Source organism: Protopterus annectens, chromosome 10.part0, assembly GCF_019279795.1.
Source record: "Protopterus annectens isolate FY-2018-M chromosome 10.part0, PAN1.0, whole genome shotgun sequence".
Classification (NCBI taxonomy): Eukaryota; Metazoa; Chordata; order Ceratodontiformes; family Protopteridae; genus Protopterus; species Protopterus annectens.
The window spans coordinates 1,446,407,427-1,446,424,557 of record NC_056744.1 but is presented as its reverse complement, the minus strand read 5'-3'; the positions used below and the strand labels follow the sequence as shown (position 1 = coordinate 1,446,424,557).

The 17,131-nt window shown below is 36.6% G+C and overlaps 1 protein-coding gene across 1 annotated transcript in view; it reads left to right on the top strand.

Moving 5' to 3' along the window:
* Positions 1-17,131, top strand: part of LOC122814298 — an 89,674-nt gene that overhangs the window by 27,112 nt on the left and 45,431 nt on the right. The window contains exons 7-8 of the mRNA XM_044086886.1: positions 9,366-9,398; positions 9,644-9,673. Coding sequence (XP_043942821.1) covers positions 9,366-9,398; positions 9,644-9,673 — 63 coding nt within the window. The remainder of the gene's footprint in view (positions 1-9,365; positions 9,399-9,643; positions 9,674-17,131) is intronic.

Below are 17,131 nucleotides of genomic sequence, written 5' to 3'. Positions count from 1 at the left end.
GTAAATTTCAGTAACTGGCTAGTAAGTGCACTGCCTGAATGACAGGAAAAAAGAAATACAGAGGACTTGAAAGAAAATCAGCTACAAAAAGTGACAAAAAACAGTGACTGGGAAAAGTAATGCAGCTGTTTAACAAAAAGTAGTGCAAGCTCCAGACATGACTTGTAGTAACATTGATGAAAGTGTTAAGTAACTGCACACAGACCTGACTAAAATAAATGAAACACTGATGGAGTATATCAACTCAAACAATAAAAGGCTGGAAAAAATGGAAGAAGCTTTAAACAGATACTCAGATAAAGTGATAAAACTGCAAATGTCAGAGGGCGAAATGAAGAAAAGGCTGGCTAAATATGCACAAGAAGAGATGTTTCAAAAAATAATAGAATTAGAGGACAGAGCACTTAAGGAAAACCTGAGATTTTCTGCTGTACCTGAGAAGCTGGAAGGAACAGACTGTATTAATTTCATGAAAGCACAACTAAGCAACTGGACTGCTATTCCACAACAGAAACTGTTAATTGAAAGGGCACATTGTGTGTATGCTCCAAGCCTGGCTATGAGGAAACAACCTAGATGCAAAGATGCAATCTTACCAGCAGAAGGAGTTGATTCTGACCAAACTGTGACAGAAGGAGAAAGTACTAAAAGTGAGAGACAGCAGAGTGTTTGTGGAGAATGGCAACTCATTGTAGACCAGGCAGAAGAGGAATAAATGTATTCCATTATTCAGGGAATGCAGAGAAGCAGGTGTTGGATTCAAACTAGTGTACCCAGCTATATTTCAAACATTTTTTCCTGGAGGAACAAAACCATTTTTTGATGGAAGTACATGCTAAGAAAGAAATAAAGGTTTGTCTAGTAAATGGTGAACTGTGAAACAGAAGGAGATTCTGCTTCTTGTTCTTCTGGTAATAAAGACCACAGAGAGAGAGAGAGAGAGAGACTGTGCCAGTGAAACCTTCCCCATTGTTTCAATGGAAAATGTTTGAAAGAGAGGAGAAAAGCACAGGAGTTGACTAGAAGAATCAAGAATGCACTGGAAATGAAGCAGAGACAGGGTTTGGGAGATGGAGATGAATAGAAATAGAACAAGAAAATCTGACAATAATGGACTTTCTTTGACTTTGTTAAACTTGTACTGGACTCTAAATCAAATACCCTATTTCATGTCATTATCATTTGGAGAATAAAATCAGTAACTTGGGAATCAACAAATGTGGGATTACAAACATGGGCACCTGCAGGCAAGTACAAGGGGGTGCACTTGTAGCCCCCTGGATTTTGACTTCAGAAAAAAATGTTGTGTCATAATAATGTCACAATAATCAGTACATACTTTAGTACCAAAAAACAGTCAAGCAATACCACTCCCACAATTATGTGAGTTCCGGTTATGTTTAGTAAGGTATTTTAAGTTTGTATATAGCGTTAAATTACAATATTTTTCAACATATATAAATATTTTTTCCCTGTAGTTGCTTTATTCAACTTATTTTATCAGTTTCCAGCTGCAATCCACTGTTTGAAGAATCCACGTACCTTCTTTATTGCAGTTCTTGCCATGTTTATGTTTTGTTCTCGAGATGTGCTACAGGTAAATTTGCAACTTTATAAATTTGCCCATGCATGGTTTTCAACCTTCCCTCTTCAAGACTGGAAGTTGGAACACTCCCTAATATACCTACCAACTGTGCCTGATTTTGACCCAGATTTTAGCTCTGTTAAAACTGGTGATGTTTGGAGAAAAGGTGGTGAATTACACTTGACAAATAATGACAATAATCAGAGTTATAGACTTCATTTACCTCAGAAAAATGTATATTAATTCACATTCTTTTAATCTGCAAGTAGTTTATGATAATAGTACTAATATTTAAAAAGTGTTCCACTCTGCTTATGTTTGGATTTCTCAGTGATTCTTCTGAAATTTGTCCCTGACTCACTTGAGAGTTAAGCTTCCTTAACAACTTCTGTTAGGAAGTTCACAGCATGGTTAATAACCTTATAAATAGTTCATTTGATGATATAATATGGTTTGATATTACTTAAGAATTATTAACATTAAAAGCATTTTCTGTGTGGAACGGGGTGGACTTTTTGAGACTCCGAATGATGAATGTTGTTCATAAAGAGGTGCAGTTGGGGAGAGGGTGTTCTGCAATTGATTGGTGGCTTCTTCACTTGTTGTCTGTTTTATGCTTGCTGGTTCATGTTTACCACACAGAGCATGTGAATGCTAGAATGGATTCTGGCTTTTCCATACCCTAGACTGACTGTATTAAGGGGCATCAAGAAAAATAAATGAATTAAGTAAAAATACTAAGCCAGCTTCACACTTAAAGTCATAGGCCTAAACTTACAACAATATAGTGCATTCAGTTTTTGTTTTTAAAAATTACAGTTACCCAGAAACTTTAAAAAATTTACATGAACAAGTTCAATATTACAGTTCCATTGAGGTCTTATTTCATAACACTATAAATCTACAGCAACACCATCAGTTTCTGTACTACAATGTGGAATACAGCACAAGTTCTTAGTTATACCCTGGAGCTCTGGCCTCTGGGCTTGCACCCACCTGCAAAAACTCCTGCAGGCACCCATGATTACAAAGCAATAATTATATTTGTGAAACAGGGCAGAGCAAGAAAATCTGGAAATATTGGACTTTTTTGCACTTTATTAAACTTGTAGGGGACTCTAAAGCATATGCCCTACTTCATGTCATTAATGTTCAGAAAAATACTCAGGAGTGGAGAAGAGGTGGGAGAAAGTTAACTGTAAGTAAAACAATGTTTTTGTTAATAGTACTATTTAAATGGTGCTTGATTTTCTTTGCATGTTACAAAGTGTTTTCAATTATTTTAGGTGTACTGGGGATACTAATGTAAACTTCTGTCTTTCTCCTTGTTCAGATTTAAAAAATGTAGACGCACTGCAATGTAAAAAATAAGATATGGTTAAAAGAGCATGACAAAAGAAAAATTTGTGTGCTTTTTCCTCATTCTTGCATAGAGGAATGATTAGATTAAGGCCATTAGCTTTATATAGTAACAAGTTTTAAGAGAAACTAACTAAATGAAAAAGAATATTGAATATTGTAAGGCTTTTGTTTTTGAGTAAACAGTTTTGTATCTGTTTCTCATGTCTCTAGCAGACAATCTGATAAAGATACTTGGAGAAAAGGTTTTCTGAAAGCGTTCAAATTTTTTCCCAGCTGAGAGTGCTATAAAGACCAGACAGCACTTAATAGAATCATAGAATCATAGGCTCTACCATGCATCTTAGCACAGATAATCTTTTTTTTAATTTAACTCGAGTCTGTGTGTGTGGCTATGTCTGGAGCAGTTGTTCATATTAGGACAGTAAAATTTCAGTATTAGAAAATGTACATAGTTTTGCATGTTATTATTAAGTTAATAGGTTTTAGCAGGGTTATGTGTGTGTGTGTGTGTGTGTGTGTGTGTGTGTGTGTGTGTGTGTGTGTGTGTGTGTATTTTTTTTAAGGGCTTACAATAAAACAAAATTTCTGCAAGATGTGACATAGGCTCAAATGGAGATGACAAGAAACAATTGTATAAAAGTTTAACCAGCCAAAAAGTGCATGTATGTAACACAAAAGCTGGAACTAGACATTTAACAAAAAACCTGCTATACATAAAAGGTGGGAATAACAATCCCTCAAGAATATGATTTTTTCTATAATGTCTTTAAACATTAATGTTCTCACAGATAAATACAAAAAAGAAAGAGTAATAAACGATATTAAAAATGTAGAGTGCAAATACCTATGCTACACAAGACACACTTGGAAAGAACTGAACATGTGAATTTATTAAAGAAAGGTTTCTGGGATGGTTAGTCAGCGGAATACCTGGGGCAAATGAAGAAAGAATTACTTATATTAATTGCAAGAGGAGCTCCAGTAGTAATAGAAGTGGATAAAAAAGACAATAATGGTAGATTTATAGTACTAAGGGGCTACTAGCAAGGGAGGAGGATTACACTGATATGTATTTATGTTCCACCAAAAACTGCAATAATTGAGCTTAAGGAAATTCTGGGAGAAATAATCAGTTTTCAGCAAAGAATATTACTTATTGGTAGGGACGGGAATTTGATTTGCAACAGTGAAGATCTGTCTGGTGGGGTCCAGAAGGGAAATATGACAAAGGAGGGTAGATTTTTAAAGAAATTTATGGACATATTTGCCATGGAAGATGGGAATTCAGTACTAGGAGTTCAGAGTGAATTTACATATTCTTCCCCAAAATTCAAAACTGGGCTATGCTAAACAGAACTTACATTTCACAGGAACATGTGCATTTAATTGAAGGTCTTGTTATGTACCCAATAACTATTTCAGATCATACACCAATAATAATTAAAATAAGAACACAGGGTAGTGAAATAAAAATGAAACACTGTCACTTCCCACAGAGGAATTTAAGGAATGGATAGTGGAAATTATTCATGAGCTATTAGAGAAGATAGATATTTCTTCTGAAAATATAGCTAGGGAGTGAGATAAAATTAAAGTAGAATTTAAAACAGGGTGGAAATAAAATAACAGGAGGTATGGTTAAGAAGTAACAAGAATTATTTAGAAGGGCTGACAAATGTTAAAGTATTGCAAAATAGGGGGAATTTCACAGAATAAGAAGAGGAACAGCTGCAGAATGCTAAACAGAAAATAGGGGATTACCTAGATAATATACAGGAGTTTAGAAAGACTGCTGTTAAGCAACTGCTTTTTGATAATAACTCTAGAACACAAAAACTTTTAGCACAATGATTTAGGCAACAGAAAGTAGAAAGGGCTGTCACCAAGCTTAGGGAGCCTATAACAAGGAAGGTAACAAGTGATACTGTAGAAGTATTAGCAGTATTTCTGAAATTCTATGAAAGTATGTATAAATCAGAAAATATAGAAATCAAGAAAAGGTACAAATGGAAATGGTTACGGAAGAGTTAAATATGGTAAGGTCAGAGGTAGAGGAAGCTCAATTACTAACAGTTAGGATAGGAGGAGATGAGATAAAAGTGATGATGTATAACCAATCTACAAGAAAGTCCCCAGGAATAGATAGTACTTCCTGTGGAAACTTGGAAGCTAGGAGGGAAAAAACTGATAAAGATCTGATAAAGGTTTTGTTTAACAGAGAAGTAACAACATCCTAGAAGAAAGTGGTAGTAGCTGTAATACCTAAAGAAGGCAAAGATCCATCAGCTCCAGCTTCGTACATGCCCATTTCAATACTAAATCATAACTATAAAGTGTTTATGTCTATAATGGTTAAAATAATCACAAAAGTGATGCCAAAATTCATAGATATGGATGAATGTGTCTTTGTGGAGGGGAAGTAAACATTTGACAACATTAACAGAACAGTGATTATCCAGAGGGAAGAGAATGTAAGAAAATACACTGTTGTTGGTGAGTCTTGATGCAAAGAAAGCATTTGACAGAGTAAGCTGGGAATTTAAGAGCTGAGCAATGGAAGCATTTGCATTGCCTGATAAAATTATCAAGTTGATTAGGAGCGTATATGAGAGATTGGATGTGAAAATTAAAGTGGGTGAGGTCCTCTCTGGTAATCTCTGCTTGAGCAGAAGAACCAGGCAGGGGAGTCATCTCTCCCCTTTGTTAGTTGCACTATATTTAGAACCATTATCTAAGAAAATAAGGGATTCAGAAATTCAAGGATATAATTGGTATGGTAGTCAAGAAAAGCTCCCTCTATTTGCAGATGACATTATTTTATACTTGATAAAACCAGAAAGGGACATTACAGTGCTGTGGAACTTACTGAGACAGTTTCAAACCTTTTCAGGATACAAAATTAATGAAGCTAAAACAAAAGCAATAAAGGTAAATTATGTACCTACATACAAACTGGTTCAACAATATCCATACTTATGGAGACATGATAAAATGAAGTATTTAGTAGTATGGATTAAATTGATACTGGTGTGGCAGCTAAGGATATGTGGGAAGAGGGGTTCCCTACATTAGACCAACAGCATGGAAGATCAACACGCAAAACACCAATGCCAGAAGAACGACGAAGCAAATGACTGACAAGTCGTAATCCCGACAGCAAAAACACCGACAGGGGTAACTTGTGAGGGCGACCCAGTAAGTGTGCGATAGTGAAGGACTTAGGGTTAGGGTGCAGGTAAGGTTAGTGTGTGATAGTTAGGGACCTTATGGTTAGGGAGCGGGTAAGGTAAGTGTGCAATAGTGAGGGACTTAGGGTTAGGATGTGGGTAAGGTGAGTGTGCGATAGTTAGGGACCTTAGGGTTAGGGAGCAGATAAGGTGAGTGTGCGATAGTTACGGACCTTAGGGTTAGGGAGCGGGTAAGGTGAGTGTGCGATATTTATGGACCTTAGGGTTAGGGTTTGGGTTAAGGTTAGTGCATAGATAGTTTTGTGTAAGGTGTAGTGTAGGTTTTTAGGTTGTTGGTGTGCTTGTGTTGTATGTAACAGTGAACTTTTTGTTTTGTTAAGTATCAGGATTGTGGTGTGTCGGGCATGTGAACTTTCGTGTTTTTGAGGTTTCGTTCTTCTGATGTCGGTGTTTTGAGTCTCAATCTTCAGAGCTGTTGGTCTAACATAGGGAACCCGGAAAGAGACAAAACAAAAGATAATACAAAAACTGAGAAAATTGAAGCTCTGTTATATGGATATCGATAGTAAGATACAAGCAGTCAAAATGTTTTTAGTCCCTTTAGTCTTTTATGCAGGTCAGGGATACTTTAATCAACCAGAAGAAAAGTTGTAGATAGCAATTAATAAAGAGCTGCAAAAAAAAAATATAAAAAAAACTAGTGAACACCCAGTATAGAGTTCCAAACAAAACAGTCCAAGAATAAAAAGTGAAAGGAACTCACAAGTGATATAAGAGCAAGTTTAACAGCAAAGCCTTTGAGATAAAACTTCATGGCTTAAAGAGCAACATAGTTAAGGCTCCTATACATAGCACAAGCAGAAAACTATAATTTAATGGAAAGAAATAATGATGAAATGGGTTGGAAGTTCAAGAAACAAGAGAGACTGGTATTTGGAATGCAGACCTTTAAGGAGAACAACAAAAATCATACAGAATATTAAATTCATGAAGTAGCAAAAAGTATTCTAACAACTAAGCACACATGGGAATGGCGAAAGGAGATTCTGCCAATAGGGACGACTGCAATTAGAGATACAGATAGTAGGCAAGAGGGGCTGGAATATATTGGAGAAAACTGACAAAGGAACCCAGGTTTTGGGAGCAGATAACTAGAGAGGGAATGGTAATAGAATGGGAAGATGCCAGGAACTTACTTGGACTGCAGGTTACAGATTACCTTCCCTATCAAGGAATGATATCAGAGTATAGGCAAAGGGAAAGAAATAGGGGGTGTCCTAAATGAAAGACCAGCGCTGGTAGAGTTTTTAGTAGAATCTAGAACAGAAGTTGCCATAAGAAAGGAATAATTACTAGAGCATATAATATTGTATGATAACTATAAGAATTAATCAGAGGAGGCTAGAAAGAATTGGGAAGAGAGACTTGATAAGCAATTCACAAAGAAACAATGGGAAATATATGTATGTATCCCAAATATGCAACAAAATCTAGACAATTTAGGATCTTTACTTGGAAGTGTTTGCATAGATATTTTTATACTCCAAGTAGACTCCAAAGAATTTTTCCTCAGGTAGATAGCAAATGTTGTAGGTGTGATGGGAAAGAAAGAGGTAACTGGGAGCATATTTTCTGGGAGTGTAATGCGCTGGCAGACTTTAAAGATTCCCTGCAGATTGCTCTGTTAGAGATGCTTGATGAGCAAGTTGGAGTAACTAGAGAAATTACTTTTTTGAGCTATGATACAGAATCAGACTTGACTAGACATAATAAGGCCTTGCTGAGTCTAATTATGATGGGTGCCAAAAATCAATTACTAGAAAATGGAAATCAAAGTATAAACCAACTTTACTAGAAGTAGCGAAGAAAGTAACAGAGATAAAACAACTGGAACTGGGATATTTAGAAAAAGGTAGGAGCAAATTACATAGGAAAAAAATGGGAAATGTGGGATCAGTACATGCAGAGGAGGCACAAGGTTTAAAAGAAGGCAGGATTTGAATGAGCTATGTAATGATTGAAAATGACTGGATATATTAAAAGTGGTGTATAATGTTTGCACCTATAGTTGTTTCAGCACAGTTTGTAATGTATAATATTTGCAATTGAGATTGTGTCGCTATGGTCTGTTTTCATTTATATAAATGTAAGATTGTCTATGTCATACGTGGTAATTTAACAAAAGATGTTTCTTGTTTAAAAAGAAAGACATGGTAGTGAGGAACCCTAGAAGGTCATTGTACATATATTAACAGATGAGAGTCGTATAAAATGGGTAGTAAAGATAGAGAAAAGATAGGAGATAAGCAAGTGAGGTGTTAGTGTGAAGGGAGATGGTATAGGTATGGTATGAGGCTGGAAACAGTAGTAGTTAATATAACAGTAATGTTGGAGTTAGGAAGTAAGGAGAGTTATAAAGAGTGTTATGAAGAAAACAGGAAATGGAGGACTACCAAAACTGAAGGTGAAACAACTGTGAAATTATTTGAAATTCTAGAGGAAAAGGATTAGTAGGAGGGAGTCAGGTGCATGAGCAAACCAACTGTATGCCAAATATTTGGTATTTTATGTTCTGAAGAATTCTGCTATAGTTTGGTTTATTTCTCATGTCTGGACATACAGAGTTCCATATCTTAACTACATGTACAGAAAAAAGAAATCACCATAGAGATATTTAGATTTGACTACTTCTACAAGATTTTGTGTTTGTGACCTGAAATTTCTGGTGAGATTGTATTTATTAATAATTGTGGATACTGAATAATATTTATTTGGGTTAAAAATAAATTGTGCATAATTTTTAATGAATTCAGAGTTAATATGTGCCTTAACTCTAACCAGATGATTTTTTGCAGTGCTTTTCAATGGCCAGTTACATTTGAGACATTTAACTATTTTGCTGCATGTTTGTTCAGTGTTGTACGGAGTAACTGAATAACTATACACTGAAATCCATTTTGTCAAAAAAAAAGATAATTAAAAACTACTCTCAGCGATCTTTGAGGCTGCATCTTTCCTTGTTGTTGTGCAACCTTGCAGTTGGCATGTATAAGCAGGGGATTGTGGGGATCTCTCCCATATAGGGGGTTCAATGAGATTTGCAATAAAAACAGTGACTCACTCCCTATTTTATGGTAGTTAAAAACAGTTCATTCAATAAGCATCTATTGCAATCAGGAGGTATAACTAAAGTTTATAACAAACTTATTTCTTTCTTCTTCATTTTGTAGATCAGCTGTATATGGAATTCTACATTCCCCTAGGTAAGTATTTTTAAGAAATCTATAAATGTTACTTTCATATATATCAAAAATTATTGGACTTCATAGCACTTGGAGATTGTTCTAACGGTTAAGGTTTTTGCCTCAGAGTCATAAGGTACAGGGTTTGGTTCTCACCTTTGCAAGGGAAATTGGTTAGGCTTAAACTGCCATTAAGGGTAGTTAGCCTAGTACTTACCTATAAAACTATAAACCATTGATAACCATAATTTTTTCTCTTGTTTTAGGTATAACTCAAACATCAACCTTAATCATAGGTGAGTGCTCCCCAAATATACAAACCATTTGAACCAAGAAAAGTCATCAAAAGTTATTGCAAAAAATAGGGGTAGGGGCTTATTACCTCAGTTCCAACACATCTTAAGTAATCCAATTTAGTCTTCCTCAATAGTCTTCCTATTTTCTGGCTTTAGTTCATCTTTTGACTCCACAAGTAATCTTTCTGTGAATTCTTTCAGTTTTGCTAATATATAACCTCTCAGAAGCTTTTACTGAGAATTGATTAGATTCAAATCTTTCTTTTCTATCTTATTTTATTATTTTTTTTTTTTATTCAGTCTTTGGTATTTTCTTTAAACAGTATTTTCTACCCTTTTTGGATATCATTTAAGTTATCCTTTTATTATATTTCTTTCTAATAATTATTTTTCTCCCCTTTATCATTTGGTATATTCTGGATCCAATGTGTTTCTTAACTCAATCTGGCCTCTTTAGAAGATCCCCAAGTGGGTTGGAAAGTATATTAAATTTTCATAATTCTATCATTTTTGCCTGTAGCTTATTTTTGTATGATATAGAAGATCCAGCAGAATATAAGCAACACTAATCATGAACTAGAGTTTTGAACTCCCTTAACTATTTCTTTTTAAGCACCTCTTCGTAGTCCATGCCTTCCTTGTGTTTGATGTTATGTACGGCAGATTCATTTTGTTGCATGATACGTGGCAGGAAAAGCAAAATGGACTAACGTAATATATATAATAAATTCCTTTAATTTTGCAGTGTTTTCTGGGATTTTTGCACATCACCCAGAGCATTACTAGATATCTGACTGCTATAGTCACCCCCTGATCACCTGGTTTGCTTGACATGAATGACTTCAATATTTTAATATTTTAGTCAAATAATAAACCTGAATTTCATTTTTGATTTTTCTTAATTGTGGTGTTGTCATAAAATACTAACGTGATGATTGTTGTTCTAGTTACTGCAGGTGCAATGATAACCTTCTCTCAGGTTTGCATTCTGCAAATGTAAACTACTAGGGGTCTACTAAATGTACCTATCTGAATACTTCAGCTTCCAGGTAGACCAAAGGGTACTGAATAATTCATCTATGGTTTTTGAATATGAAATGTGGTATCGCAGACAAAACAGGTAAATGGATGGTCTAATAATTTCCTTAGTGGGTCAGTGCAAGCCTGTTCATAACATCATTTCCAAAATCTACAGGATCTTTTTATTTTTCTGCTGGATCATTAGCTACTGATCCTCTAGAGTGCTTACCCAGTACGTGTAGTGAAAACGTAGAGAGACCATTATTATCTGTGTTTGTGGAACAATTGGTTATGTCAGAATATGAGTCAATGCATGAGATATATATGTGATAGAACCTACCCATCTTCCTCATCCTCTAGGATTCTAAGCTTGCAGACTCAAGCAACTTGGCACCAAAACCTTTTCCAGGCCATCTAAATCTTCCCCTTCTCTCAGTTCTGTGCATGAAAGGACCCCTCTCCGGATCCCTTTTGTTGCATCTCCTGGCTGTCCTATGATACTGATTATATAGGTGTTTTTTTTTTTTTTTATTATTGTTAGCTTGCCAGTGTACTGCTAGAATCCTATGCTTTTTCAGCATCCTTAGCCTCCCAGTCTCTTCTGACCTATTAATCCATGATTTTAAGGCTAGTAGTTCTGTGTTTTGTTATTTCACTTTATCCATTTTTGTCCTTTTGGACATGTCTCTATTTTACTGACTGACACATTTTTCTTGGTATGTGTTTATTAACCTTGATCAGATTATTTGGAAGCATTGACATCATAGTTCAGAATTAAACTATAAACTTTTTAAGAGTTTTACCAGATGTGTGCAAAGTGTCTGAACAACTGCTCTGGTCAGAAATTCATTTTCCAGTCGTGAGATTTGGTGTATATGTTCATGTAACTATTAAGTACTTAAATGTGCAAAAGTTCTTCTGACCTCCAACATTAGTCGTAATCTTATTTCAGTCTGATTTGGGCTTTACTGGTGATTTTTCTAGCAGAGTATTTTTTTCATATCTGGTTTTCTTCGGACAAAACCTTCTTTAGCCTTAATGAGTTTCAAATGTTTTGAGTTCATTTGCGTATGACTTGCAACGGTCTCCCCGTATTTTGCACTGAGTGTAAGGAGTTAGTTTTATGGCTGACCCTGCCTACAGCCCAGTTTTGACATCGGTGCCATTTGTGGTTGTATCTCAGTCTGCTTTTTGAACCCTGTGATACCACTTGTATTCCTTTCTTAGTGTAGTTCTTGGACTGTTAGCAATGGTTTAAGAACAAACCAAGGATTTTTTTTGTGACTAGATTTCTTTCTTAAGAAATATTTCCCGAATCTTGTTATATCTACAGAGGTAGATGTTTGTTTGTACTTGACCTCATTCTAAGTTGAATGGATTCCCATCAAGGCAGCCATGAGGGTGATCAAAATAGCATGCCAGTTTTATGAAATGCAGCTGAGAGTTCCAGAAGGACCAGCACCAAATAGTACCACTGTGTCTACCCATTAGGGGACTCAGATCACTATCACATAGGAACAGCCTCTGTAAGGCAGGACTCAGCTGGCAGATAAATGACTTTCTGAATAAATGGAAGGTTAGACAAAGGCAGTAGCTTTCAAAAGTACTAGGATTCAAGTATGTTCTTTGGATTATAGGGGTGTCAAAAGCCCAATCTGAGGCTGGAAAAAAGTTCTATACAAAAAAAAACAAAATGTGCAATATCACTGGCCAAAGGATATCAAGACTTTTCATAGGCGTGAATATTTATTACCTGAAATCATAAACATGTTATCATTTTATAATTATAATATCATTTTATAACACAAGAACTAAAACCACTGTTTTCCCCTGAAAATTAATTTTTTTCCAGGATTTGAAATGTCAATACATAAAAAAGATAAAGGGAAAGCAATACTGGGAATTGTGGCCTGACACTTACATATTCACTTTACAGCTGTTCTGTTAAATTTGCACCCAAAATCACAACCTAACTACAGTCTGTAAGTGAATATTCAGATTTGTTATCCAAAAAACAAAAAAAATCATAGATGATGTCAAAGCATTTGAGAGACAGCTGTTTGTACTTGTTATTCACTTTCACTGACCAAAGCCTGTAACATCTGGCAGTTAAGGCTTTGAGTTATTAGCAAGCTGCTTCCTGTAGTCCAGTAATTGACTCCCTCAGCCTTCATTTGCCTGTTGTGTTACCCTGAGTAGCTTAATCAAACAGTGCTCCAAGACTGACTCTAAATAAGGTCCATGTGGATAAGGGCTTAACATGTCTAACAAATATGCTAATGCCCTTTGTAGTGGTATCTATATGTTACTTTCATTAATTTTATTCCTACAGATCACAAGTAATTAAAAGAAAAAACAAGAACAATAATGTCCATTGATGATACCTTACTGGTAGATGAAGTTTCAGAACTTGAATGTCAGGTGTCCCGGGTTCAGTTGCCCGAAGATTCAATTGGCTCCATAGAAAAACATTGTCGGCAACATGTGCCAGTAGTGAAGCCGTTTTTGGGGGTAAATTCCCCCCTTGTTTGAATTGGTGCAATTGTGAAATTGGTGTATATAAGTCTGGGGTATTGGAGGACATGCCCCTCCTCATTAGGGGTTATGGGGTGCCTTACCCTCACTGCAAAAAACACAAAGTTTGGCTTTCCAGTACATATTTGTAGGGGATTCTCATCATTGTGTTTAATTTTCAAAAGTGCCATTTGTAACTGTCAGTTACCTTCACCGACCAAAAACAGTAATCAGTTACTTTCACTGACTTTTACTCCGAGGCTGCAAACACTTATAAGAAACAAAAAAAATGATAATGTCTTTTGTAACTGACAGTTATCAATACACAGTACACATACACAGTCCAAAACCTCACAAGCTGTGAGTGACTTCAATAGCTATGAAGTCAGAAGAAATAAACAAAAAATGTCTAAAGGGTTCAAAATATGGCAATAAATTCATTAAAATCAGAAGACAGGAACAGAATATGCATAAACCCAAAGAGCCAGGGTGTTGACATGATAGTAGTATTCATGTTGAACAACAAAAAGTGGAGCAGAATTAAAAACAAGTGAACTTTGAGCAATCCTACAGAGGCAAGAATGGAAGGAATCCCAAACATAAGTCTTAACTACTAAACACTTTTGCTCCTTTTATTTTCAATAGAACTTCATCAGAGTTAAAACCAAGTACACAATCCAAGTTTAAAAGAAGTATCAAATAAATCACATGATCATCCTTAACCAATAAAATAATTGTCTCTGTTCCCTCTTTTCTTTTTAAAGTTACAGTGTATTTTAAAACATGTTCAAGAAATATAACCAAAAACTAACCAATCAGAAATGTTACTCTCTGTCTGAAATGGTATAGTGTTGCTGCCAGAACTTCTAATATAATTTTTCTAAAATGAAAACATATTTCTGTAAATAAGAAAATGATGGCTACTAGGAACAACAGTATTTAACATTTAAAGTCTTTGTGCCATCAGAAAACATTTAATGTTTACTGTTTCATTAAGACCAGGAAACTTATCTGCCTGCAGTCTTATTTGCCACCAGGATTTACAACATTCAAGTAGGACACTGTAACTACTTGCAAATTCTTCCATACTGACAGCATCTACTATGAAAACCTGGATTTTTTTTAATTAGTGAGCATTAGTGAGTGTTTGGCTAAAGAATTACTAGTGTCTTTTTTCTTTTTAGCCAAATTGTGTTTACAAATCCTTCTCAACAGCTTTCTCACAGTGTGTAATTCAAAGTGGAAAGGAATGATGATGAAACAGGGGGGAAGCTCAAGAAATAAGGAGAGACTGGAATTTTGGATGCAGACTCTTAAGGAGAGCAACAAAAATCATATAGAGTATTATATTCATAAAATAGCAGGGAGTATTCTAAGCTTTTAAGTATATATCTTTGCACTTACTCTGTTATAAGTGATAGTCAACAAAACTGTGCCGCATTTATTGATTTGCTTGAGATTGCTTTTCACAGTATTTGCATTTTGTTTTAGCTAACAAAACTGTGCTGCATTTATTGATTTGTGTGTGATTGCTTTTCTCGGCATCTGCATTTTGTTTTAGTTAACAAAACTGTGCTGCATTTATTGATTTGCTTGAGATTGCTTTTTTTGTTGTCTGCATTTTGCTTTTCCCACCCTGCCACCCTAGTGTTGGTATATTCTTAAATTTGGTAGCTTTGGAATTGCCCGCCCCTACTGTAAATTTGATTTTGGACACTCCTCACAGTCCACCTCATTTGCTTACCGTACTGAATACAGGTGATCATGTGGGTAGGACTAGCCTCTTTGATTCTGAACTCTCCTCCCGGTCCCATCTCATCACCTCATTCTACTGTGTACAGAGAGAGTATTTGGGAAGGCCAACCCCCTTAGTTTCTTAATCTTGAATTATTTTCTGTTCCTTCCCTCACCATAAAAGAAAACAAAAACATTTTTTACACTTTATTCAGCTGCTTTTCCTGTAATTGTGTTCTTCCTGCTTGCTCTTAAGTGTTGAAGTGGTTTTATTCTGCTGTATTTATTACTGCTTGTTAGTGGCCTGATTAAATATGTCTGTTATTCTAACCCTCTTAGTTTTGGTTTTAGCACTTGGCCTTCAGGCCAGTTGTTTTACATTTCAGAAGGCTTTTGTGGTCTACACTCTTGTGGACAAACCCTTATCAAAACTCTCTCTTCCCAAGTCCATCCAAGTTTCAGAGCACTATGGTTGGACACTTCCCATCAGTTTCTCCTGCCAGCCTGGTCGACATGGGCATCCTAAGACAGTGTAGCAACTGCCTCGTGTTCACTGACAACCCTCTTCTCCTAGCACATAATTCTTCTACTTGTGAGAAATGCATCTGTATCAGTAACCTAGAATCCATGCTCTCTTGTGCCTCAGTCAGTACTTGACAAAGAGGAAATTGCCAGCACAAGCACCACACCACCCACATCACATAGCCAAGCACAGTACATACTCACCTATACAGAGGTCTTCAATAAAAACTTACCTAAACAGCAGAGACCTCCAAAATACACTCACAAATATTCCACGCACAACACCAAACCCATCACAGACAGCAGATAACACACCAGTGTTTCACAAACACAGCGTATAAGACATAACAATAAACTCCTACAGCCCATAAACATTAAACCAAATATACTAGTCATTGTCAACTCAGTTGTGAGACACACTGATGCCCCACCTCACCAGGCTCCACAAGAAGAAGATCACAATCAGTTTCTGTCAGATGCCAGAATCCGCCACATCATGTGCACACTTAAGTCTCTCCACAAGATAGGTTCATAGGTGTGTACTAGGCTAAAGGCCCTGGAGCCTTTACAAGCCTAGCCCAAAAAATGTCCCTGCCACCCAATGTTAGTTCACAGTGCCTCTATCCAGTAGGACAACTGGAATGATCCCTGGGGTGATCTTTCTGTTACCCATCCACTCGTTGAGATTTCTCTTGAAGAGGGCCAGCGAGGTACTCTGTTTGACATGAATGGGAAGCTTATTCCAGAGTATGGGCAGTCTCTGGGAGATGAACCTGTCTCTCCAGCATGTTCTGTTAATTGTGGTAATGAGGTTGTGATCTCTGGAGTGTGTGGCGCGGGGGATTGGGATTTCTTTAAGTGTAGCATTTCAGGTAGGGCTGGGTGGGACATGGCTTTGTAAGTCAAGCAGAGATCACCTTTAAGTAGACGATAAGGAACTGAGAACAGCTGAAGTTTCTTGAGTCTGTCCATGTAGGACATGTGTTTAAGGCCTAGGATCCTTTTTTTTTAGATACTTTTGTGGCCTCTCCAGCTGTTGTAGGTGTCTGGTCAGGTACATGCCAGATGGGGCATTATATTTGATGACTGGTCTAATGAGGGATGAGTAGAGAGGGATGATGACCTCTTTCTTCCTGGATGTAAAACCTTTGGTTATAAGATGTGCCACGTAGAAGGACATTCTGACCATAGTGGCAATGTGGTAGTCAAAGGTGAGGTAGCTGTCGACCTGGGTGCCCAGATCTCTTATGGCCCCTTCAGTGTTCAGTGGGCTCCCATCAATGTGATAATTCATGGAAACTAAGTTTTTTACAAAGGGGATGATAACGCATTTTTTTGGCATTAAGCTTCAGGTCATGGTTCTGAAACCAGTCATTGGTCTCAGAGAGGCCCTTTTGTAGGATGTCTGCATCACTTGGGGAGTTGATAATGACTCCTAGTTTGTAGTCATCAGTGAACCTGGTCAGCCAGAGTCCTTCTGTGTTGACCTGGACTTCTGAGAAGTAGATGCCAAGCAAGAGAGGCCCCAGGACCAAGCCTTGTGGAACTCCACTCATCACTGGTCGACAGTCTGACTTGGAATCCACAACTTTCACTCTGTGGGTCATGTCTGTGAGCCAATTTGCAACCCACCTAGTGATGTAAGAATTGATGCCTAGTTTGGCGAGT